The 27204-nt window shown below is 42.6% G+C and overlaps 1 protein-coding gene across 1 annotated transcript in view; it reads right to left on the bottom strand.

Moving 5' to 3' along the window:
• Positions 1–27204, bottom strand: part of LOC132887224 (dipeptidyl aminopeptidase-like protein 6) — a 464642-nt gene that overhangs the window by 122655 nt on the left and 314783 nt on the right. The window contains exon 2 of the mRNA XM_060922714.1: positions 3221–3335. Coding sequence (XP_060778697.1) covers positions 3221–3335 — 115 coding nt within the window. The remainder of the gene's footprint in view (positions 1–3220; positions 3336–27204) is intronic.

The following is a 27204-nucleotide window of genomic DNA, read 5'->3' as shown; positions in this document are numbered from 1 at the left end:
GTGATCTTTGTTGGTCGACCACTCCTGGGGAGGGTAACAATGGTCTTGAGTTTCCTCCATTTGTACACAATCTGTCTGACTGTGGATTGGTGGAGTCCAAACTCTTTAGAGATGGTTTTGTAACCTTTTCCAGCCTGATGAGCATCAACAGCACTTTTTCTGAGGTCCTCAGAAATCTCCTTTGTTTGTGCCATGATTCACTTCCACAAACATGTTGTGAAGATCAGACTTTGATAGATCCCTGTTCTTGAAATAAAACAGGGTGCCCACTCACACCTGATTGTCATCCCATTGATTGAAAACACCTGACTCTAATTTCACCTTCAAATTAACTGCTAATCCTAGAGGTTCACATACTTTTGCCACTCACAGATATGTAATATTGGATCATTTTCCTCAATAAATAAATGACCAAGTATAATATTTTTGTCTCATTTGTTTAACTGGGTTCTCTTTATCTACTTTTAGGACTTGTGTGAAAATCTGATGATGCTTTAGGTCATATTTATGCAGAAATATAGAAAATTCTAAAGGGTTCACAAACTTTCAAGCACCACTTTGGCTCCAACACAGCTTTTACTCTATATTAATCTCTTCTCTTGGTCATTATAAGAACCCTACGTGCTGTATCTTTCTTTCTTTCTTTCTTTCTTTGCACTCGCAGTGCTGGCGCAAATTGTTATTCTCACTCAGGATCTTTCGACTTTCTTCCACTTATTATTATTATTATTAATATCATCCTACCATTTTTAGGATGCTATTTCTCCCTCAGTTTTCAACCAATCATCACCAAATTTCACATGAAGAATCTCTCTGGGCTGAATTACTTTGCTATGACTTTTGGTGCTGATCTGGATCACTGATCTGGAATGGTCCATGAAAAGCAGGCTTTTTTTTCAATCACTTATAACTCTGCCAATTTTCATGATTTTTTCAATCATTTTTTTTTTTTTTTTTTATTTTGTTCAGGGCGGCAGGGCAAAACTTTTCCTCACTAAGTGTGATTCTCTATCTCTTACTGTTCTGGAGCTATACGGTACGGTGACCAGACGTCCCAGTTTTTAACAGCTATTGCAAATTACTGTGACTTTACTTACAGTCTCTATCTAATTTATTTATTTTCAGAACAGTCTTGGCTATCCAACTCTTCCATCATTTAATAATACCTGTATATGTTTATATTAATATTTATATCAAGGACAAAAGAAGATCATGTTTTATGATGTTTTTACATGAATCTCATTATAAAATGCTGTCAGTGGAGAAATCATGATGGAGGGAAACTATGATTTCACAACAGGGTTACTCGATAATGCTTTGCGACACAGAAACATCTGGAATCATCAGAAAGATTAACTCCTGCTGTTGATCTTTGAAGTGTTCTATCATCATTCCAGAGCTCTGGTTCTGCTCTTTCCTGTGATGTCTGTTTGATATCTATACAGTGATGAGTTCATGAGTAACTCAAACGAAAGTAATGTGTATAGAGACAGACGCAGGGCTGTGTGCAGATTGAAACTCTGATTAAATTAGATGTAAAGCTGTAAATAACTTTTATTTGCTCATGCTTCATCATACAGACAAGTAATTAGAGTCTTCGGAAAAGTCAAGTAGTCACTTCAAGAGCAAGAAGAAAGGATGTGAAAAACAGACTCTAACTGATTCAGAAGACAAAAACGGCCGAGCAGAACTCGATACAACAGCATCAGTTTAGAAGCGAATAGAAAACTAGATGCACGTTAGAGGATGCCGATGGATTTTTTATGTTCGTCGAACTTGAACAAACAAAAGTGTCAACACAAAATAGAAGAAGAAAGAATGATGGAAAAAAGCTTAATATGTCTGGAAGGGGCGGCACGGTGGTGTAGTGGTTAGCGCTGTCGCCTCACAGCAAGAAGGTCCTGGGTTCGAGCCCCGGGGCCGGCGAGGGCCTTTCTGTGCGGAGTTTGCATGTTCTCCCCGTGTCCGCGTGGGTTTCCTCCGGGTGCTCCGGTTTCCCCCACAGTCCAAAGACATGCAGGTTAGGTTAACTGGTGACTCTAAATTGAGCGTAGGTGTGAGTGTGAATGGTTGTCTGTGTCTATGTGTCAGCCCTGTGATGACCTGGCGACTTGTCCAGGGTGAACCCTGCCTTTCGCCCGTAGTCAGCTGGGATAGGCTCCAGCTTGCCTGCGACCCTGTAGAAGGATAAAGCGGCTACAGATAATGAGATGAGATGAGATGTCTGGAAGGAGTCTCCAGTGTCACTGCTTTGTATCAGCCAGAGGTGAAGCTGTAACTTTAATTTTTCCAACAGCTTCAGGAGAGACGAGTTTACACTCCTCTGTGGTTTCTCAGTAAGATGACGAGAGACCCTGGTGAGGGAACGGCTATTTAAAGCAGCAAAAGCACATCACATCCATCTGCAAGTCCTGACATTTCCGTCTGCCCTGAAATATCCACAATAAAAAGGGCCACAACGCTGCGAGACGAGGCCTCTGTGGACGCTTGCTGAAACAAAGGGACACGAGTCCAGGAATAACTGCAGGGTGGTGATGGGTTCGACCTCGCAGCACAATGCTGTGGAGCGTTCATGCATTTCTGAACAAAGAGTGCATGAGATAAAGCGAGAGCGAGGAGAGGAAACACCGTGAAGTCTCACTGATCAGATCACAGTGAGTCAGAGACGGTTAGTGAAGAACACGACGCTGCAGAGCAGATGAGCCTGGCTCTCCACAGCACCATGTCCCAGAGTGCCATATTCCTCTCGCATCTCCAGCCATTTCTATTGCGTAAATAATGACATCAGACTTTTTTAAAACAGTGATGGATGCCTGGCGAGTTTCATGACTAAGCTGTCCCTCTCAGTGGATCTGCGGAGCTGATAAAGATCTTCACTGAAGCAGGTTTATTATTCGCCCAGGGGACAGCGAGGACGACACAGAGGCGTTACAGTGAACCGTGTGTGAAAGCTTTGATTGATCTGTCGTTGGTTTGTCCAAGCAGGGTGGAGTGTGATGTCAGGACTGACTAGTGGAGGGAACACAACACTCACCTGATCCTAAAGGTTCCAGAAGCACACAGAGCACACACAAGAGTTCTGATCAACACATTTACACAGGATCACTTCTGGATTCTGATTGGTCAGACGGTGTCAAAGTAAACGGTGATTAGTAAATAAGGATTATGTGGTGTGAAATCATGAAGTGCTTAGTGTGTGTGTGTGTGTGTGTGTGTGTACCTGGGGTCAGGAGTATAACAGAGGTGACGATCAGAGAGCAGATGACCAGGATGACCAACAGAGCGATCAGTATTCCCTTCCAGTTCCTCTGAGGGGGGTTACTACCCACCAACTCCTACACACACACAGACGGAGCAAGAGAGAGAGTGAAAGAGTGAGAGAGAGAACAGATGAATTTAATTCATCACTCTGCAGAGAGAAAAAAAAACAGCACAGATGAACAGAAACTCGTGGCTTTATTCGTTTCACCTCCTTTATTCAGTTATCACTTCATTTGTTTCTACCTTCCTTCCTTCCTTCCTTCCTTCCTTCCTTCCCACCATCATTTGTATTTCCCTACAGTCCTCCCTTCCTTCCTCCTTCCCTCTCTCCCTTCCTTCCTGCTTCCTTCCCTCTCTCCCCTTCTTCCCACACTCACTCCTTCTTCCCTGCACACTCCTTCCTCTCCAGAGAGAGTGACACAGCAGGAGTGTTGGGGAGAAGGTCTCTCGTGGCTCTCACTCCCCCACAGTGTGAGAGTTTTACAGTCAGCCATGTTTTTGTTTGAAGAGACGCCCTTGCGGCACTGTGGGTGGAAAGGCTCGGTGTTATGAAAAGCCTGAAGGATATGGGAATTGAACATTCATTGGAAATGGCTTCATGTTTAATTCCCACTAATTTGGAGTAAGAGAAATTCACAGGAAATCACAGCATAAAGGCCCAGTCACACAGCCGATCACGCATAAATCACGTATAAAGTTGGCTTGTGCGTGATTGTCAGTGGAGAAATTGACCATTTTTTGGGGGTGTGCGTGGTCGAAAATCACCGATTAATTGCGCATGAACTACGTACAAATCACTTACAATCACTTACAAATCACGCACATCAGCGCATAGGGTCAAAAGAGGGACAATTTCTGTTTTTTATTGACGAACACTCCACGCATAAACTGCGTATGAACCGCGTATAAGCATGCATGAACCGCACACTAGCACTGATGAACGACGCATAGAGCGTGCATGGATATAAAAAATACTTTTTTGTCAGTGATTGTCAGTGGATATCAGTGAAATGTACGTGTTACTACAGCGAGACATGCGTGATATGTGCGTTATTCGTCAGTGAAAAATCATCGACGTGCGCGGTAGCGGTAAATTTCTTGCGATCAACCACTAACGGTCCACACATATGTCGCGCATCGTCCGCGTCAGAACTACGGCAAAGGACGCACGAATTACGTTAAACGGCGCACAATCGCGCATACTTGTGCGTGATCAATATTTTTGAGCAGCTCAAAACCTGGAATCGCGCACAAACCCGATTCGTCGAACATCCACTGACAACTACTGATGCTCCACGTCAAAAAACTGATGAATTACGTACAGCACTGATGAATCGCGCACGACTCGAAATTTATGCGCAATTCATGCATAAATCGTAAGTTTTGGCTGTGTGACTAGGCCTTAAGATGCGAGATGGAGAGAAACTGGAGACATCTCTCTTCAGCAGAGTGATAAAGTCACCCAGTCTCTGTGTCTGTCTGTCAGAGAGGTGGAGAAAAACCCCACACGTTTCAGCCTGTCAGGGTGAAAACACAGATAAGTGCACATGCACACACTCATTCGCAGGAAGAACCCCACCATCATAAAGTGATGTTTATTACAGCAAGCGCGTGGACATTCAGTCACTGGGGCTGACGGTAAACACTCATCTCTCCGCACCAGGACTGGGCCAAAGAGCGCTGTCATTCTTTTCAGAGCTAAAGAGGAGTGTGGAGTGATTCAGGGTGAGAGCTGTGCTGAAGAGGAGAGAGCGGAGAGAGTACGAGACGAGCAAATATATACAACCTTCCTGCATCGTTCTTCCCTTCCTTCCCGAAACACTCCTTCTATCTCTACACATCTATCGCTACACATCTATCTCTCCTTCCTTGCTGCCATCCTTCCTTTCTTTTTCCTTTCTTACTCTGTTGGTTCCTTCCTTCTGTCCTTCCTTTCTCCCTAACACACTCCCCCTTCCTTCCTTCCTTCCTTCCTTCCTTCCTTCCTTCCTTCCTTCCTTCCTTCCTTCCCAAAAACTCCTTCTATCTCTACATTCTCCATCTCTCCTTCCTTCCTTCCTTCCTTCCTTCCTTCATTGTACTGCCTTATCTTCTTCACCCACTCCTTCCTTCCTTCTGTCCTTCCTTTCTCCCTAACACACTCCCCCTTCATTAATTCCTTCCTTCCTTCCCAAAAACTCCTTCTATCTCTACACTCTCCTTCCTTCCTTCCTTCCTTCCTTCCTTCCTTCATTGTACTGCCTTATCTTCTTCACCCACTCCTTCCTTCCTTCCTTCTTTCCTTCCTTCCATACATACTATGTCCTTCTGTAAACACTCATTTCCCTACACAGTCCATCTCTCCTTCCTTCCTTCCATCTTCCATACACACTCCTGCATTCCTTCTATCTTTTCTTCATTCTGTACATCTGTCTTCTTCATACCTTCCTTCCTTACACACTCCCTCCTTCATTCTTGACACCCTCTTTCCTTCCTTCCATCTACTCTCCTTCCTTCCACATTAATTCTTCCCATCCTTACTTACACTTCCCTTCATCCCCCTTGCTTTTTTCTTTCCATACTTCATACTTCCTGATACAGTTGTGCTTGAAAGTTTGTGAACCCTTTAGAATTTTCTATAGTTCTGCATAAATATGACCTAAAACATCATCAGATTTTCACACAAGCCCTAAAATTAGATAAAGAGAACCCAGTTAAACAAATGCGACAAAATATTATACTCGGTCATTTATTTATTGAGGAAAATGATCCAATATTACATATCTGTGAGTGGCAAAAGTATGTGAACCTCTAGAATTAGCAGTTAATTTGAAGGTGAAATTAGAGTCAGGTGTTTTCAATCAATCAATGGGATGACAATCAGGTGTGAGTGGGCACCCTGTTTTATTTAAAGAACAGGGATCTATCAAAGTCTGATCTTCACAACACATGTTTGTGGAAGTGTATCATGGCACGAACAAATTAGATTTCTGAGGATCTCAGAAAAAGCGTTGTTGATGCTCATCAGGCTGGAAAAGGTTACAAAACCATCTCTAAAGGGTTTGGACTCCACCAATCCACAGTCAGACAGATTGTGTACAAATGGAGGAAATTCAAGACCATTGTTACCCTCCCCAGGAGTGGTCGACCAACAAAGATCACTCCAAGAGCAAGGCTTGTAATAGACGGCGAGGTCACAAAGGACCCCAGGGTAACTTCTAAGCAACTGAAGGCCTCTCTCACATTGGCTAATGTTAATGTTCATGAGTCCACCATCAGGAGAACACTGAACAACAATGGTGTGCATGGCAAGGTTGCAAGGAGAAAGCCACTGCTCTCCAAAAAGAACATTGCTGCTCATCTGCAGTTTGCTAAAGATCATGTGGACAAGCCAGAAGGCTATTGGAAAACTGTTTTGTGGACGGATGAGACCAAAATAGAACTTTTTGGTTTAAATGAGAAGCGTTATGTTTGGAGAAAGGAAAACACTGCATTCTAGCATAAGAACCTTATCCCATATGTGAAACATGGTGGGGGTAGTATCATGGTTTGGGCCTGTTTTGCTGCATCTGGGCCAGGACGGCTTGCCATCATTGATGGAACAATGAATTCTGAATTATACCAGCGAATTCTAAAGGAAAATGTCAGGACATCTGTCCATGAACTGAATCTCAAGAGAAGGTGGGTCATGCAGCAAGACAACGACCCTAAGCACACAAGTCGTTCTACCAAAGAATGGTTAAAGAAGAATAAAGTTAATGTTTTGGAATGGCCAAGTCAAAGTCCTGACCTTAATCCAATGGAAATGTTGTGGAAGGACCTGAAGCGAGCAGTTCATGTGAGGAAACCCACCAACATCCCAGAGTTGAAGCTGTTCTGTACGGAGGAACGGGCTAAAATTCCTCCAAGCCGGTGTGCAGGACTGATCGACAATTACCGCAAATGTTTAGTAGTTGCAGTTATTGCTGCACAAGGGGGTCACACCAGATACTGAAAGCAAAGGTTCGCATACTTTTGCCACTCACAGATATGTAATATTGGATCATTTTCCTCAATAAATAAATGGCCAAGTATAATATTTTTGTCTCATTTGTTTAACTGGGTTCTCTTTATCTACTTTTAGGACTTGTGTGAAAATCTGATGATGCTTTAGATCATATTTATGCAGAAATATAGAAAATTCTAAAGGGTTCACAAACTTTCAAGCACCACTGTACTTTTCTTTCTCTACACACTCCTTTATCCTTTCCTTCCCTAAACACTCCATAATTCAACATACCATACAGCCTTACTTTGTCCAAATACTATTATGTTTTAGATGAATTTTAACAGTGAAAGAGATGGGGCGGCACGGTGGTGTAGTGGTTAGCGCTGTCGCCTCACAGCAAGAAGGTCCTGGGTTCGAGCCCCGGGTCCGGCGAGGGCCTTTCTGTGCGGAGTTTGCATGTTCTCCCCGTGTCCGCGTGGGTTTCCTCCGGGTGCTCCGGTTTCCCCCACAGTCCAAAGACATGCAGGTTAGGTTAACTGGTGACTCTAAATTGAGCGTAGGTGTGAATGTGAGTGTGAATGGTTGTCTGTGTCTATGTGTCAGCCCTGTGATGACCTGGCGACTTGTCCAGGGTGTACCCTGCCTTTCGCCCATAGTCAGTTGGGATAGGATCCAGCTCGCCTGCAACCCTGTAGAAGGATAAAGCGGCTAGAGATAATGAGATGAGATGAGATGAGTGAAAGAGATGTAAATATACACGTGGATGGAGATGCTGGAACAATCCTGAAGCCGTTTCTCCACTCATGAGGAACTTCATCATTTCTACTCCACATTAAATCCAATCACCTTGACTCATTAGAGCTGGAGCTCTCTAAGGCCATGGAATGTTCTGGCAGTGTTGTGAAGCGTGACCTGTGTCCCAGAAGCTGAAGCTCTCGTTAAGCTTAAGCGAGGTGATTGTGACACAGAGCCACTGCATTAGAGGGTTTAAAAGTCGTGTTGCTGTTAGTGACTGTGTTTTTATTCCTAATTGAACAGCGCTGCAGGCATCATTAGCCCCGAGATAACCACATCCAGGACCTGTTTACTGAGACGCCACTACAAAGACTACTCATTACAGAAAGGACATTACTCTCACTGTGCGTGTGTGTGTGTGTGTCCGTCCGTCCATCCATTCTGGCATATCACTACAATGACATAGCCACTCTGATGCCTTCAGCCATCAAAGTCTTGAGGGAACATTACAGTAGTGGTTTCCCATTGCCTTCTACTGGATTATTATAGAGGTTTTCTCCACTCAACCATTCACACTCACATTCACACTCATACTCACACCTACGGTCAATTTAGAGTCACCAATTATCCTAACCTGCATGTCTTTGGACTGGGGGAAACCGGAGCACCCGGAGGAAACCCACACAGACACGGGGAGAACACGCAAACTCCAGTGTGTGTGTGTGTGTGTGTGTGTGTGTGTGTGTGTGTACATCCCTGATTTTCTCCTAGGCCAGTGTTTAAAATATGAACATTAAAGTAATTAAACAGTAAGAATACACACCAGAATTTTGACCTCTGCCAACCTTGTTTGTTTGTTTTCACCTCTGTTTGTTTATTTGCCTGTTCCCAATGTAACTCAAAAAGTAGTGAATGGATTTTGATAAAATTTTGAGCAAAGGTGGGCCATAGGCCAAGGAACAACTGATTAGATTCTGATTCAAATCCGAATGTCTGTGGATCCAGGATTTTTTATTTTTTTTGTGGGTATTCTAATATGTGGTTTGGTGGCGGTATGAACTCTGCCGAATGCCCTTCAATTTATCACTGGATTCAAATTTAAATATTACAGTCAACTAAATCACAGAAAACATATGGATTAAATCATCACCATACCACCATCACCACCACCACCATCATCATCACCACCGCCATCACCATCATCACCATCACCACCACCATCATAATCACCACCACCATCATCATCATCATCACCATCACCGCCATCATCATCACCACCACCACAAACACTATCATCATCATCATCACCACCACCACCAACAGCACCATCAGCATCACCACCACCACCATCACAACCACCACAAACACCACCAACAGCACCATCATCATCACCATCACCACCAACAGCACCATCATCATCACCACCACCACCATCACGACCACCACAAACACCATCATCATCACCACCACCATCACCACCACCATCATCATCATCATCATCACCACCATCATCACCACCATGTTTCCCCTCTTTGTCTCCCTCTGCTCCTCCACTCATCACTCCATTTTCCCTGTGTGTGTAGAAGGTAAAGGAAATGGAGAGGTGCTTTGATGAGCTAAAGCAGTACAGACGGTGTTGGTGTTTTAATTATCTCATGAGGAAAACATCTGCTGAACTCAGCTGTGCTGTGGCAGTAATTCATAAACATGAATTATTCTCAGACACGGGATATATTGCCATGGTATGTGGATACATATATATCACCAGCATGACATCTTGAGCAGATTCCACTGTGTATGTGTGTGTGTGTGTGTGTGCGCGCGTGTGTGAGAGAGAGAGAGAGAAAGAGAGAGAGAGAGAGAGAGAGAGAGAGAGAACTGTGAGCTGCTCAGTAATACTGTGTGACAGAAACACAGCATGCTGTTGGCTCAGCTCCTCACACTGAGCTCTCGTGAAGCTCAGTCTCATTTCCGGAACACAGATCTGCTCTCCTGCTCTTACCCTCCTCCGCCTGCCTCTTATCTCCTCTTTTCATCTTAAACGCCTCTCTGAGCACTTAGCTGGAGGAGCTAACATGCTCTGTTTCCACAGGGGAAATGTTTGTGACTATGACAAAAAGCTGTACAAAAAAAAAAATTAAATAAATAAAAAAAAAAGCAGAGACAGGAAATCTCTGGGGGAGAATGACCTTGTCTGTGTGCTTCAAAATAACTAATTATATAAATACAACACTGCTCTTAAACTTAATGTCTTTTCGAACCGTGATTATTCCACAGATCTGCAATCTGTTCATTATCAGCTGCATCATCATCACCACCACTACCATCATCATAATCTTCACCACCACCATCATTTTCACCACCACCACCACCACCATCATCACCATCATCTTCACCACCACCACAACCACCATTATCATCATCATCACTACCACCATCACCACCAACAGCATCATCACCATCACCACCACCAACATCATCATCATCACCATCATCACCACCACCACCGCCATTATCATCACCACCACCATCATCTTTACCACCACCACCATCATCATCATCACCATCATCACTATCACCATTATCATCTTCACCACCACCCCCATCACCATCATCACTACCACCATCATCACCACCACCAATATCATCACCACCACCACCATCATCATTACCACTATCATCACCACCACCAATATCATCACCACCATCATGATCATCATCATCATTACCACCATCACCACTACCATCATCATCATCATCATCATCACTATCACATCATCATCTTTATCACTACCACCATCATCATCACCACCATCACCACCACCACCGCCATTATCATCACCACCACCACCACCACCATCTTTACCACCACCACCATCATCATCATCACCATTATCATCTTCACCATCATCATCATCATCATCACCACCATCATCATCATTACCACTATCATCACCACCACCATCATCATCATCATCATCATCATCATCACTACCACCATCACCATCGTCATCAGCAGCAGCATCACTACCATCACCATCATCTTCATCATCATTAGTTTATATAAGTTTTCTAACACAGCAGCTCTGACAGTATTGCAGCTACAAGTCACAGGTTTATATTAATGCACTCATTCTAATGCTTTTTTTATTGAAGTTTCATGACATCTTCAGGACAGAGGAATTTACATTTTTCAGAAACTTGACAAGCTGCATTTTTGCTGAACTTCAAGACTGAGAAAAAAGAGAGAAGTGAGGGAACGACTCATGAGGGAAGAGAGCTGGTGAGGGAATGACTGTTTACAGCTGCTAGAACAGAACTGATAACGTGGACTAACTTGTTTTGTGAATGTTCCACACTTAAATATAACTAAAAATGTATCAAATATATGTATTGTTTTTTTTAACAAATAAAAAATTGCAATCATTGGCAAATCACTATGATTTGAAAAGGAAAAAAACTCGTGGGAGAATGCTGTTCTAGGAAAATAATCAACTTGGGGGATATTTATTGTATCTCACACTGATCTTGCAAGTAAACTCTGAGTCTTCCAGTACATCATCATCTACATATTGTGGAACAGAAGCTTGTCGAGAGTTGTGAACTTATTAAGAGGGTAGATTTGGGTCAGTATCAGATATTGGTCAGAGCTCCTACTGAACTCAAGGCTCTCAATCTATTTAGAGACATTTTGTGCATCAGCTGCTCTTTTCATGAACTGTCAAGGTCCACTACATCATTCTTCTAACCCAAGCAGCGAGTTCAGCACTTTAAGGCAGTGAGTTATTTGCCAACAGTACCACCTGAGCAGTCCTGGGATTTGAACTCACCACCTTCTGGTCATTTGTGCAAAAGCTAACCACTGAGGCGGTGTGTGCACAACCTTAGCTAAAATCTGGAAGTATTGATGTCATGCCTGCAGTGTCAGTTTAATCAATTGCTATTTCATTCCCTGTCTTTCTCTTGAGGTTAACCAATAAGCGTGACGTTCCTCCAAACATGGATCCACAAACATAATATTCGCTTTGAGAACAAAGAAAGTTCAGAAGATAAAGAATGTCTGTCATGGCACACTCGTTCAGCAGGAATACATGAGCAGCTTGATTAACTCGGTCTGCGCCCGGCATCGATTAGCAACACTGCTTTGTGTGATTGTTGTTCAGCTAGTTTCAGCTCAATACTCTTTGGTGAGCCAGCTGTGCTGCAGGATAATGAGTTGCACTCATGGATTGTCACATTCACGCCAATCGAACCATGTGAAAAGGCCCGGTGTGAGGTTAGCACGACAGGATGTCAATCTCCAACATTACTCCAGATGATCTACGCGAGCTCCTTATTCGATTGCTGCCATTAGGTGTGCTCAGGCCAGAGAAACTTGTTTCCTCCAACTTTGAGTTTCGAGAAAAGCATCCTACGTGTCTGTTAAAGGATGGACTTGGCCATAAAAATAACCACTTGTTTAGCTTGTTTGCTTTCCTCAATATGCACTTATATGCACTTAACTAGATTGTCAGTCATCAGGACTCAAAGGCATATTTTATCTGATGTGTGAAGGTGTGAAAGAGAGCACTTTAAAGCGCATGCTGAGTGATGATGAGGTTTGGGAAAGCGGGGGTGTGGACTAGATGAAAATCAAATCCCTCACTCAAGGTGACTCATAATGAGGGGTTGAAAACAGATTCATTGAGAGTTTTTCCTCCTGTTAAGGCCAGATAATAGCCCACTGTTGAGTTTGCAGGTCATTTGTGTAAAATTGCATGTTCTCTGAGTAGGAAACTGGCAAATTTCAGATTTTTATCAGAAAGAAAGCATTTTTGAAAGCCTTCGGAATTATCACATTTTTTTTTTGTGAGGCAGTTGAGACCTGCCAGACATTTGTGAACAGCATTTGCAGATTTACAAGAGTGTGACAGGAATAATTTGTTCACTCTCGAGGTTGGGGAATAGAGAGCTGTTAGCTTGCGTTCTCTTTCTTCCTTTTTCTCTATTTCTCCCTGATGAGGTCAGGAGCAGCCTAGTGTGATGTGCTTTGAGATCATACTATTCTGCTTTTGTGAAGGAGTACCTGGAAAGCTGGCACTGACAACTATAAACAGGAGTGGCCATTTAGGAGAGTGCCAAAGTCATGTCAATGCAATGCAGGGAACAGGAGCGAAAAAATAGCATTTCCATAAAAACCCAAACATTCACATTAGCATTACTAGAGTGAGTCAAGGGAATTGACTCAAACAGCAGTTTGGATGGAGTCCAAAGGAACTGACTCAAACAGAAACTAGATGTTGGAGTCCATCTGAAGGATCTAGGCAGAGAGATCTAAACTCTGTAAGATGATAAGAATATATAATGCTAAACTTCCTCCAGGATGTCGCGCTATTGTGCAAAATCCATTGAACCTAAATGAACCTTAAGGATCAAGTGCTCTTCAACCAATAAAAAATAATACAATGCTAGGCACATTAAGTGGTCTGAGGGAGCCAGTGATAAACCTTTTAAAAATCTAGACTTAGGGATCTAGTGTTACTCAGTTTGAGGGCTCTTTTGGGAAGTGAATTACATGTAACCACGGGCGATTGCTCTAAAACAACGAGGGAGGCTCAGCCTTCTCTAAAAATTCTGGATCTGAAATAGCAATGTTATAAGTTATAACATTGCTATTTCAGATCCAGAATCATAGAAATATATGTGCTCAACCCAACTACAGTGCGAAATCATTCCGTTATAACTTTCCCCAGTTCGCCTAATGTGTACGTGAGTTTTTCCCCCTCGTGACAGCGCGATACAGCCCAGCCTCAGTGCACTTCAATGGCATTTGGGAGCTATACGCTTTTCAATCTCAAAATGCAAGACGATTATTGGACAAATACTGCAAAAACGCCCGCCTACGGACTCCCAGACTCACATGGGAGGGACATGGCAGTTTCCGCGAGGAGACTGCTGATTGGTGAAAGCGGACGGATATTTTCTTTGATTGACAGCTCGTTTCAAATATAGACAGGCAGCGGTGAATCTCAGTTCAGTCGCATGCGGATTCGCAAGTGGTGTGGTGTATTGTAAGAGATCAGCTTACATTTCGATTTCATTCATTACATACGGTTTCTACAAGCTTTTTTTAGTTTGTATATATTTTCATTGTAAATAAAGTGTAAATATAGTGTTGTCAAGTTTGCTATCTTAGTTCCAGAAATGTCGTTTATTTGAGTGACTGAACTTGAACTTGAGGGGGCTAGTCAGCTAGCAAGAAAGCTGCGCACGGATGCCAAGCATTGCTGATTTAATTTTGGCGAAGCCATTTGCCAGTCTTCCTTTCGAGGAAAAAATTAAAATTAAAGAGCAGGGTAGACCAACGCCTCAAATTGACTTGGTGAAAAAGGTAGGGAATAATACTCGTTCCTTTCAGCTCTCCTGGTACGAGAAAGTGAATTGGCTAACAGCAAGTGACCCACATCAACAACAGTAAATAGGCTACTTTAGTAATATGTCATGGATGGACCAAAAATATAGAATCTATTTAAAATGTTTATGCTGAGTATATTATATTGGAATATATATTTCTCTGGATATGAATTAAACACAGCTACAATTTGGAAAACATTTTTAAACAAAAACACAGCCGAGAACATTTCACACTACAGACCTGGATTAAAAGTGAAGGCTTATCAAAATTGTCAATAAAACATTTCTCAGTCAAAATAAGTAAAATATAGGGAAAGTGTCACTGAATGAAATGTGTGGCACCCAGCTCTATGTTTGGCTCCCCAAGGTCAGTGCTTGTGCCTATTCCAGAACACTCTGCTGTTACTGCTGAGGTTCCTGACAAAGAGCTGCTTTCAATAATGATCAATTTTTAAACAACATGCCACAATTTTAAAATATAAAATGTTAAAATATACCCCCCCACACACCACCATCATGTATATTGGACAGTAGGCTAATGGGCCAAAAGAACCTGTTATTTCACAGTTTGTGACCCTGCCAACAATCAAGCCAGATCAGAGGCAAGAGTATGGGCAAAATTGATGTGATTTTCTTTTAAAATCTGGAAATATCGTAACCGACCAGCCTCCCCTGTTTGAAAGACTACCAGCCGCCACTGCATGTAACCAACATGAGGCATCTACATTACATTACAGGCATTTAGCAGACACTCTTATCCAGAGTGATGTACAACAAGTGCAAAAGTCAGGTACAAGAAATGCTGAACTTCTAGACAAGAAAGTTCAAGTACCAAATGAACAAGTGGCAGCATAACACTTAGTCTAATATTCTGTTGAAGCAATAAAAATAATAGGAGGTCACTTCTATTATTATTTTAAAAATAAAAAGGTTGCTGGTCTGATTCCCTGTAACTATCTGCAAACAGCCAAGAAAACAAGCCAACCATACAAATGAGCTGACAAAGTACAACTACATAAAGAAAAATCAAAACTCCAACGGCTAACCTCAAGTCATCATGACCAGGCTAGACAGCACACAGCTTGGGTTGGTCGAGACCAATACGTAATTACACAGTAGGCAGGGTAGCAGGGAAGAGGTGCAGCCTGAAGAGGTGAGTCTTCAGTCTGTGCTTGAAGTTGGTCAGGGAGTCAGCAGTTCTGACCTTGATGGGAAGGTCATTCGACCAAGAGGGAGCCAGAACAGACAGCAGTCAGTGATTGTCTAATTCAAGAATCTTGTATTCCTAATAAACCTGATAGATCTGGTGCTACTAAAGCTACAGAACTTGTCACTACTCTCACTAGACCTGGGATAGAACCGGTACTACTACACATAATGAAGTGGGTACTGCTAATCACTAGGGATCTGTTACTACTAAATATAAAAATGTGATAATATTCAACATGAGGGATCTTGTACTACTAATCAAGCCATGGCCTAATGGTTAGAGACCAAAAGGTCGCTGGTTTGATTCCCTGGACCAGCAGGAATGGCTGAAGTGCCCTTGAGCAAGGCACCTAACCCCCAACTGCTCCCCATGCTGCTCTGGGTATGTTGTACTTCACTCCGGATAAGAGTGTCTGCTAAATGCCATTAATGTAATGTAATATCTAAACATAAGGTATTTGGTACTAATATGTATAAAGGATCCAGTACTATTAAACCTGAAGGATCTGGTATAATTTACATGAGGGATCAGGTACTACTAAATATAAGGAATCTGGTACTATGAAGCAGGAGTAATCTGGTACTACTGAACATGTACCAATTGATCTGGTAAAATCAAGCATGATGGATCTGGTAAAACTAAATGTGAGTGAAATGATAAAACATTAGGGATCTAGTACTGACATACATGACAGATGTGGCACGACTAAATATGAGGGATCTGGTTGATAGTACATGAGAGTCATCTCATCTCATTATCTCTAGCCGCTTTATCCTTCTACAGGGTTGCAGGCAAGCTGGAGCCTATCCCAGCTGACTACGGGCGAAAGGCGGGGTACACCCTGGACAAGTCGCCAGGTCATCACAGGGCTGACACATAGACACAGACAACCATTCACACTCACATTCACACCTACGCTCAATTTAGAGTCACCAGTTAACCTAACCTGCATGTCTTTGGACTGTGGGGGAAACCGGAGCACCCGGAGGAAACCCACGCGGACACGGGGAGAACATGCAAACTCCACACAGAAAGGCCCTCGCCGGCCACGGGGCTCGAACCCGGACCTTCTTGCTGTGAGGCGACAGCGCTAACCACTACACCACCGTGCCGCCCAGTACATGAGAGTATCTGCTATAATTAAACATGGGAGATCTGGTAAAACTAAATACAGTACTAGTAAACCTGAGGGATCTGGTGGAACTCTGTGAGGAATCCAGGACAAATAAATCTGAGGGATCGTGTGCTACTTGAGGGATCTGGAACTACTACATATGAGGGATGTGGTAGTTTTAAAAGTGGGGATCTGATCTAACTAAACCTGCAGGGTTTCTTCCAGTCTGTTCCTGTAAAGATGCAAGGGGGGTTTTTAGGGGTCACTTGAGCAGAGAGGATCACCCTCTCACACATTTTAATCAAACACATACCCTGTGCATACTACATTTAATGAATAGAACTATTTCCCATTTAAGGAGGATTTGTAAGAACAAAGAGAACCCCATGTGGGTTTTGCTTTAAGATCAATTTCGCAGTAATCCCTCATGTTTTATTACATCTTCAACCACATTACCAGCTGCTTTGAGGTGAATAGTAATTCCCTGTGATTTATCATAGCTGACTCAGACTCACAGAAATTCTTATAATTCTTTATCTCACATATTCTTAAAAGCAGAAGGTTTAGTGCATTCTGTGAAGGCCATATATCACCATAATTGTTTTATGTTTTGCCAGAATTTACAGTATAATAAAAACAACACTGGACTCTGAAGAAGGAAGGTTGTTATGTTGGTTAGCAGAAGCGAGTCATAAAATTTACCTTGTCCAATCAACAAAACAAAATATGTTTGTTAAAGGTGTCATTCCACGACAAACCGTTTAATACTTGCTCTTTTTGAAATACCACAGGTCACTCTGAGTTGCGTATGCATGCTGCACGTGAAAATGTTCTTCTACCCCCATTCCCTGTATCAGCCTATGAAAGAAAATAGACGTAAAAACGAGCGAATCAGAAAAAGCCCTACGAACTTACGTCACTTTGAAAATTAGTAGTCATGGCCTCGCCCATAACCCACTGGAGGGAGCGTCACAGTGCTGTTAGCCAATCAGAAGCGATATGTTTACATGTCATGAATATTAATGAGTAAGAGCTGAAATCCTGTCGTTCTCCCGCCACCCACTCCTCCACCGAACTAGAACAGCCTGAAACAGGAGCACCACAGCATTTTTTTTCACCAAAACCAGCTCACAGGGCATTCATTCATACTAGAGACCACTGCACAATTAATGAAAAAACGATGCAATGACACCTTTAAGGAAAATACGGTAAATATTACACATTAAATTAGTGTTTTAACTGCTCAGGAATTCTTCTATCCATTACCAGATGTATGCTGTTCAACTTTTCTTTCCCAGAGTGAAACCTTTTAGAACAGAAATAGATTTTACGATATGTGTACAATATCATGATTATACCGCATAGAAAAAGGACATGGTGAGAAGGGAACTGAAGACAGGGGTCATTCTATTTGATTTAAAAATTATTTCTGTTTTATTTTCATGGATAAATTTGTTTGAATGCATTTTTTAAAATATTCTTTGTGTGTGTTATTTATTTTGCCACATGTGTTTTGAAGGAAAATACTATTTTATTATACAGACACAAGTGTTTTACTGGGAAATACGGCACTCATATTTTTCATACGAACTACATCTGGGACAGTGAGTAACATAGTTTTCAATATAGGGCGGCACGATGGTGTAGTGGTTAGCGCTGTCGCCTCACAGCAAGAAGGTCCGGGTTCGAGCCCCGTGGCCGGCGAGGGCCTTTCTGTGTGGAGTTTGCATGTTCTCCCTGTGTCCGCGTGGGTTTCCTCCGGGTGCTCCGGTTTCCCCCACAGTCCAAAGACATGCAGGTTAGGTTAACTGGTGACTCTAAATTGAGCGTAGGTGTGAATGTGAGTGTGAATGGTTGTCTGTGTCTATGTGTCGGCCCTGTGATGACCTGGCGACTTGTCCAGGGTGAACCCCGCCTTTCGCCCGTAGTCAGCTGGGATAGGCTCCAGCTCGCCTGCGACCCTGTAGAACAGGATAAAGCGGCTACAGATAATGAGATTATTATTATTATTATGATACATACACATTCCTTTTGGGTGTTCAACGCATCTTTCTCTTTCAAAATTCTCTCAAAATCTTCCATATTTAATGAAGCAAAACTGGTGGCCATGTTTGTTTAGAAATTGTCACAGTCGCTCACTCGCTAGGGTGGAAGTTTTATGTCTCCGCCATGTGACATCATGTTGGCTTGACAACCATGCAGTATCGTAAACCATATTCAACGCTCATTCTTCATTGGGTAGAGTGAAGTAATACATGTAGGATAAGCGATATGCAAACAATATTGCATGCTATCAAACCAAATGAATGAAACCCGCTAGAAGGGAATAGAACACGTTTTTATTCCATTGAAAAAGTGTCCTGTGTGTCTAGTATTTCCTGATATTTCACTCCAATGATGTCACTCCCAGCGTTTTCCCGCTGACTAGACGTGTTGTGAAAATGGTGAACCGGTTCAAAATTAAAATTCTTTTAATTAACTTGTGTATTTTCATGTGGATGTGTCCATATAATATGAAGAACATTACATAATGGAGCAAAGATATGAAGTTTATCTCCTGGTGTTGAAAATATTTTCACTCATTTACTTCGCTCACTTGTGATATATACATTCACCACTCGAAGATACTGTAAACTTCATATCTTCGCACAACTGTGTATTGTCCTCTATATATAAAACTGTTTTTCTAAGATGTAAGGGAAGTCATTTCCCAGTCGTTTTTAATGTCATTGTCGTCCTCTTCTTTCGGCTGCTCCCGTGAGGGGTCGCCACAGCAGATCTGTTCTGCATATTTTATTTGGCGTAGCTTTTACACCGGATGCCCCTTCTGATGCAACCCTCCCCAGTCTATCTGGGCATAGGACTGGTACTCAGTAAGCACTGGTTGTACAACATTTGAGTGTAAAATGTTAACTATCACATATAAGGTTCATTTGCTATATGCATTTATGATTTGTGTCCATTTTCTTGAATGGATACCAGTAATTCCATCCTCATGTCTCCTGCTGCACCTGTACCAACTAGCATTCGTTCTCCTGCTCTAACACAACAATGGCTGGAGTGCTAATACGTACATCCATCTCTTTACTATAGATGTAGTGACACAATCAGTAGAGCTCAGGAGCATGATTTTCTTCCAGCAGGTGTGTTTTAGCAAATCGAGGCACCAACTGTGTCTCATTTGCAGTAACAGTGTGTATTCATATATTAATGAATGGCCATGATTAACTAAGGAAGACACACACACACACACACACACACTACTTAGGATCACATTGGATATGAATGCATTTATTTGTAAATTATTTGCAGGAACATTCAGACAAGAAATGTGATATTCATGAAAATCCAGTTAGTTTGGAAGAAAATATTAATATCCTACTCCATATCAGGAGACATACTAATGTGAACTGGGAGTGGAGTGGGTTGGGGGCAGTGATGGGCTAGAGGTTAGAGAAGCAGCTTTCAAACCAGAAGGTTGCTGGTTCAATTCCCTGGACCAGCAGGAATGGCTGAAGTGCCCTTGAGTAAGGCACCTAACCCCTACCTGCTCCCTGGATGTGGTGGATATCACTCTGGAGAAGAGCATCTGTTAAATGCAATTAATATAATGTAATGATCAGCTTCAAATTGTATAATCACTCCTATTTTATATACAGATCACACTGTCAAGTTGAAATCACTTCCTACTGGATTACTGGAAGATTTACTGTAGCACACACCATGCACAAGTGCTTTCCCACCGTTTCGTCGTTGTTTTCGGCTCCCTGTGAAATTGATCTTTATGGAGTTTTGTGGGTGGGGCTTAGTGTAAATTCTTGTGAACATCCATCCACCCATCCATCATCTGTAGCTGCTTATCCTGTGCAGGGTCGCAGGCGAGCTGGATCCTATCCCAGCTGACTATGGGTGAGAGGGTACACCCTGGACAAGTCGCCAGGTCATCGCAGGGCTGACACATAGAGACAAACAACCATTCACACTCACATTCACGCCTACGGTCAATTTAGAGTCACCAGTTAACCTAACCTGCATGTCTTTGGACTGTGGGGGAAACCGGAGCACCCAGAGGAAACCCACGCAGACACGGGGAGAACATGCAAACTCCACACAGAAAGGCCCTCGCTGGTCACTGGGCTCAAACCCAGAACCTTCTTGCTGTGAGGTGACAGTGCTGACCACTACACCACCGTGCAGCCTTGCTGTGAACATTTTACAGCTGATTGATATTCAGCAAGATTGCATATTGATATGAAGAAAATCGCAAAGGTTTTGCAAATCTGAAGCTTTCTAATTCAAATCAAATCGCTATCTGGGTTACTTTTATGTTCACATCAGTAACTATTTTTATTTTAATGCTTTTAGCTGCTTTTCCTGATTCAGATGATCTGATGCTGAGCTTTAAAAAGAAGTAGAGTGATTTCAATGTCAGCCAGAGGGTGTGTGTGTGTGTGTGTGTGTGTGTTCAGCATCTTGCCTGGACTAGAGCATGGCCACATCGTTGACAAATCATTGACTGTTTTGTGCCATGAATAGTTCATTAATCATAAATCATGTATGAGTGCAGATAAAAAAAAAATAAAAATCATTTCAATTCATTTCATCAGCTGGCAGTGTGTCGAGTAAAAAGAGCCTCAGAGAGAATTGCAGTGTGTACCTGACCAGCACTGGTATAGCAATGGGCTCAGCTTTCCTCCCACTGTGTTCAATAATCCATCCCTCTCCGCTCTCATCCCTCTGAGCGAACGTACAGCAGCCAGATCCTGATCCACACACCAACACACTCTCCGTAAATAACCACACTGCAGCCAAAACACATCACTCTCAGATCTCCATCCTACTTTATTAGATCTGTTTGTTCACCTGGATGACCCAAATAGAGTGAAGAGTATTTTTGTATTTTATTCATATTCTAAATAAACCTATCAGTGATATTCACTGCATTCCTGTAATGTCTAACCTTTCCGCTGAGGCCGGGGTTTGTCAAAGCTCTGTGCATGGATTGGATTTTGTCTAACCGATAGGTTGCTTTAGATAAAATCACCTGCCGGGTGAATAAATGTAAAAGTAGTAAGGTGTATCAATTCACTTGAGTGACAAGAGAAAAGAAACAGAAGGCAAAGAAAAAAAAAGAACAGAGCAAAGTGATCATGACTGACTGAGTCGGCATGATTGCTATTCTCCATCGCTATTTATCTTTTCAGCACAGCCAACTGGATACAACATTACGGACTGAAAAGTCTCTTTGCCGTTGTTGTTCTGTGCTGTACACTCAGTACACTCATCACGAAAAAATAAATTGCCAACAAAGAAGCAGTGCTGAGGGACGCACTCCTCTATAACCTGCACATAGAAAGGAAAGCTCAAAATCCACCTTGAAAAAAAGAAGAAGAAGAAGAAGAGGAAGAAGAAGCCATGGCCATTGTGGATGTTTAACTCTACGTATTCATATGGGTTTGAGATTTTAATAGTCTTTCTCTCTAAATGCATTTGCAGGGAAGAATGGTGGACCTTAAAATGCATGACAGTGACCTTGAAACTGAACATTGTGCTATACGTCAAGGACAAACACAAACATCACCTGAAACATTTAGTCTCTACAGCAGATGAGCAAATGTTATGAATCTGAAGGATATAGCAGCGATGACAAAGTTACCATGAGTAACCGGAAGTTTCTGACACCTTTTATTGTCCTGTAATGCCATGCTTATAGTTAGAAGTTACTTCCTGTTCTCACTTATGTTACAACAGCTTCAACAGTCAGCCCCTCACCAGGTTCTCCACTAATTACATTCCAGGCATTTACCAAACGCTCTAATCAGGACCGATGTACAACACACCCAGAGCAGCCTGGGGAGCAGTTGAGGGTTACGTGCATTTGCTCAAGGGCACGTCAGCCATTCCTGCTGGCCCAGGTATTAGAACCAACAACCTTTTGGTCCTAAAGGTGCTTCTCTAACAATTAGGCCATGGATTCCTTTATTATTAAGACATAAACACACTTATCAGTGAATAAGACAAAAAAAAAAACTCTGCTGCAAAATGCTGACACTGGAGACCCTTGCATGAGTGTTAAAGTGTAAGGGGTAGTTAAAGTAGAGAGTAGTCATGAATAAAGAGTAATAAAATGGAGGTGGTTAAGGGTACAGTAGTTATGATAGAGAGTAGAAGTGGGTAAGGGATAGTTACTGCAGAGAGTGTGGATGGGTAAGGGGTAGTTACTGTAGTGAGTAGAGGTGGGTAAGGGGTAGTTACTGTAGTGAGTATGGATGGGTAAGGGGTAGTTACTGTAGAGAGTAGAGGTGGGTAAGGGGTAGTTACTGCAGAGAGTGTGGATGGGTAAGGGGTAGTTACTGTAGTGAGTAGAGGTGGGTAAGGGGTAGTTACTGTAGTGAGTATGGATGGGTAAGGGGTAGTTACTGTAGAGAGTAGAGGTGGGTAAGGGGTAGTTACTGTAGAGAGTATGGATGGGTAAGGGGTAGTTACTGTAGAGAGTAGAGGTGGGTAAGGGGTAGTTACTGTAGAGAGTAGAGGTGGGTAAGGGGTAGTTACTGTAGTGAGTAGAGGTGGGTAAGGGGTAGTTACTGTAGTGAGTGTGGATGGGTAAGGAGTAGTTACTGGAGTGAGTATGGATGGGTAAGGGGCAGTTACTGTAGTGAGTAGAGGTGGGTAAGGGGTAGTTACTGTAGAGAGTATGGATGGGTAAGGGGTAGTTACTGGAGTGAGTATGGATGGGTAAGGGGTAGTTACTGTAGAGAATATCGATGGGTAAGGGGTAGTTACTGTAGACAGTGTGGATGGGTAAGGGGTAGTTACTGTAGTGAGTGTGGATGGGTAAGGGGTAGTTCCTGTAGAGAGTATGGATGGGTAAGGGGTAGTTACTGTAGTGAGTAGAGGTGGGTAAGGGGTAGTTACTGTAGTGAGTAAAGGTGGGTAAGGGGTCGTTACTGTAGAGAGTAGAGGTGGGTAAGGGGTAGTTACTGTAGTGAGTAGAGGTTGGTAAGGGGTAGTTACTGTTGTGAGTAGAGGTGGGTAAGGGGTAGTTACTGTAGTGAGTAGAGGTGGGTAAGGGGTAGTTATTGTAGTGAGTAGAGGTGGGTAAGGGGTAGTTACTGTAGTGAGTAGAGGTGGGTAAGGGGTAGTTACTGTAGGGAGTAGAGGTGGGTAAGGGGTAGTTACTGTAGTGAGTAGAGGTGGGTAAGGGGTAGTTACTGTAGTGAGTAGAGGTGGGTAAGGGGTAGTTACTGTAGGGAATAGAGATTGTTAAGGCAAGGCAAGTTTATTTATATATTACATTTCATACACAGTGGCAGTTCAATGTGCTTTACAGAAGTAAAAGCAAAACAGTAAACAATAGAAAATAAAATTACATAAAATAAATGGGGAAGAAAAATAATAAGAATTAAACAATAGTAGAAATAAAATAATAAAATGAAGTAAAAGTTCAGTAAAAAAACCAGCAGAATAAAATAGAATAAAAGTTAAGTAAAGTTTAAAACATGCAGAGACTATAAAAGTTAAGAAAGTTTAAAACATATAAAGACGGCAATATTAATAATTTAGCAGAAAGCATCTGAGAACAGCTTGGTCTTTAGTCTAGATTTGAAGCTGCCAACAGCAGGAGCATTTTTGATGTCCTCTGGCAGTTGGTTCCATAGCTGCACTGCATAGTAGCTAAAAGCTGCTTCACCACACTTTGTTTTAACAACAGGTTTTAACAGTAAATTTTTCTGCTGCGATCTGGTAGATCTGATTGGGTTCGGGCGCTGCAACATATCAGAGAGGAAATTGGGCCCTGTACCATTTAGAGATTTGTACACCAGCAGCAATACTTTAAAGTCAATTCTGTAGCTTACTGGAAGCCAGTGAAGGGACCTTAGAATTGGAGTAATGTGCTCTGTTCTTTTTGTTCGTGTGAGAACCCTAGCCGCTGCATTTTGAACCAGCTGAAGTCGTTTGATGGTCTTTTTTGGCAGGCCTGTGAAAAGGCCATTGCAGTAATCAACCCTACTAGAGATGAAGGCATGTATAAGTTTTTCCAGATCATTTTTTGACATAAGTCCTCTTAGTTTGGAAATGTTTTTTAGGTGATAAAATGCCGATTTAGTGATTGCTTTCATGTGACTGTCAAAGTTTAGCTCGCTGTTAATGAAAACACCAAGATTTTTAACCATTTCTTTTGTTTTAATCCCCTTTGTGTCAAGAATAGTGGTAATCCTGAGTCTTTCATCTTTTTTCCCAAATAGAATTACTTCTGTTTTATCTGTGTTCAGCTGAAGAAAATTTTGTGACATCCAGTTGTTGATTTGATCGATACACTGGTAGAGACATTCAAGGGGGGCATAATCATTAGGTGATAGAGCAAAATAAATTTGGGTGTCATCTGCATAGCAGTGATACAAAATTGAGTTGTTCTTGATAATCTGTCCAAGTGGGAGCATATGAAGGTTGAATAGTAATGGTCCAAGAATCGACCCCTGGGGGACACCACAGGTCAAGGACATTGATGTTGAGGTACAATTTCCCATGGTAACAAAGAAGCTTCTATCTTTTAAGTATGATTTTAACCAATTGATAACTTTACCAGTCAACCCAACCCAGTGTTCAAGTCGATATAGCAGTATGTTGTGATCAACAGTATCAAAAGCTGCACTGAGTTCTAGTAACACTGAGGTCTAGTAAGGGGTAGTTACTGTAGAGAGTAGAGGTGGGTAAGGGGTGCTTACTGGAGAGAGTAGAGGTGGGTAAGGGGTAGTTACTGTAGTGAGTAGAGGTGGGTAAGGGGTAGTTACTGTAGAGAGTAGAGGTGGGTAAGGGGTAGTTACTGTAGAGAGTAGAGGTGGGTAAGGGGTAGTTACTGTACAGAGTAGAGGTGGGTAAGGGGTAGTTACTGTAGTGAGTAGAGGTGGGTAAGGGGTAGTTACTGTAGTGAGTAGAGGTGGGTAAGGGGTAGTTACTGTACAGAGTAGAGGTGGGTAAGGGGTAGTTACTGTAGTGAGTAGAGGTGGGTAAGGGGTAGTTACTGTAGGGAGTAGAAGTGGGTAATGGGTAGTTACTGTACGGAGTAGAGGTGGGTAAGGGGTAGTTACTGTACAGAGTAGAGGTGGGTAAGGGGTAGTTACTGTAGTGAGTAGAGGTGGGTAAGGGGTAGTTACTGTAGTGAGTAAAGGTGGGTAAGGGGTAGTTACTGTAGTGAGTAGAGGTGGGTAAGGGGTAGTTACTGTAGTGAGTAAAGGTGGGTAAGGGGTAGTTACTGTAGTGAGTAAAGGTGGGTAAAGGGTAGTTACTGTAGTGAGTAAAGGTGGGTAAGGGGTAGTTACTGTTGTGAGTAGAGGTGGGTAAGGGGTAGTTACTGTAGTGAGTAAAGGTGGGTAAAGGGTAGTTACTGTCGTGAGTAAAGGTGGGTAAGGGGTAGTTACTGTAGTGAGTAGAGGTGGGTAAGGGGTAGTTACTGTTGTGAGTAGAGGTGGGTAAGGGGTAGTTACTGTCGTGAGTAAAGGTGGGTAAGGGGTAGTTACTGTAGTGAGTAAAGGTGGGTAAGGGGTAGTTACTGTCGTGAGTAAAGGTGGGTAAGGGGTAGTTACTGTAGTGAGTAAAGGTGGGTAAAGGGTAGTTACTGTCGTGAGTAAAGGTGGGTAAAGGGTAGTTACTGTAGTGAGTAGAGGTGGGTAAGGGGTAGTTACTGTAGTGAGTAGAGGTGGGTAAGGGGTAGTTACTGTCGTGAGTAAAGGTGGGTAAGGGGTAGTTACTGTAGTGAGTAAAGGTGGGTAAGGGGTAGTTACTGTCGTGAGTAAAGGTGGGTAAGGGGTAGTTACTGTAGTGAGTAAAGGTGGGTAAGGGGTAGTTACTGTAGTGAGTAAAGGTGGGTAAAGGGTAGTTACTGTCGTGAGTAAAGGTGGGTAAAGGGTAGTTACTGTAGTGAGTAGAGGTGGGTAAGGGGTAGTTACTGTAGTGAGTAGAGGTGGGTAAGGGGTAGTTACTGTAGTGAGTAAAGGTGGGTAAGGGGTAGTTACTGTAGTGAGTAAAGGTGGGTAAAGGGTAGTTACTGTCGTGAGTAAAGGTGGGTAAAGGGTAGTTACTGTCGTGAGTAAAGGTGGGTAAGGGGTAGTTACTGTAGTGAGTAGAGGTGGGTAAGGGGTAGTTACTGTCGTGAGTAGAGGTGGGTAAGGGGTAGTTACTGTAGTGAGTAAAGGTGGGTAAGGGGTAGTTACTGTAGTGAGTAGAGGTGGGTAAGGGGTAGTTACTGTCGTGAGTAGAGGTGGGTAAGGGGTAGTTACTGTCGTGAGTAGAGGTGGGTAAGGGGTAGTTACTGTAGTGAGTAAAGGTGGGTAAGGGGTAGTTACTGTAGTGAGTAAAGGTGGGTAAGGGGTAGTTACTGTCGTGAGTAAAGGTGGGTAAAGGGTAGTTACTGTCGTGAGTAAAGGTGGGTAAGGGGTAGTTACTGTAGTGAGTAGAGGTGGGTAAGGGGTAGTTACTGTCGTGAGTAGAGGTGGGTAAGGGGTAGTTACTGTAGTGAGTAAAGGT

The sequence above is a fragment of the Neoarius graeffei genome, chromosome 5, assembly GCF_027579695.1.
Source record: "Neoarius graeffei isolate fNeoGra1 chromosome 5, fNeoGra1.pri, whole genome shotgun sequence".
NCBI classification, from domain to species: domain Eukaryota; kingdom Metazoa; phylum Chordata; class Actinopteri; order Siluriformes; family Ariidae; genus Neoarius; species Neoarius graeffei.
Note: the sequence above shows the minus strand (reverse complement) of the source record. Positions and strands in the feature narration are given on the sequence as shown.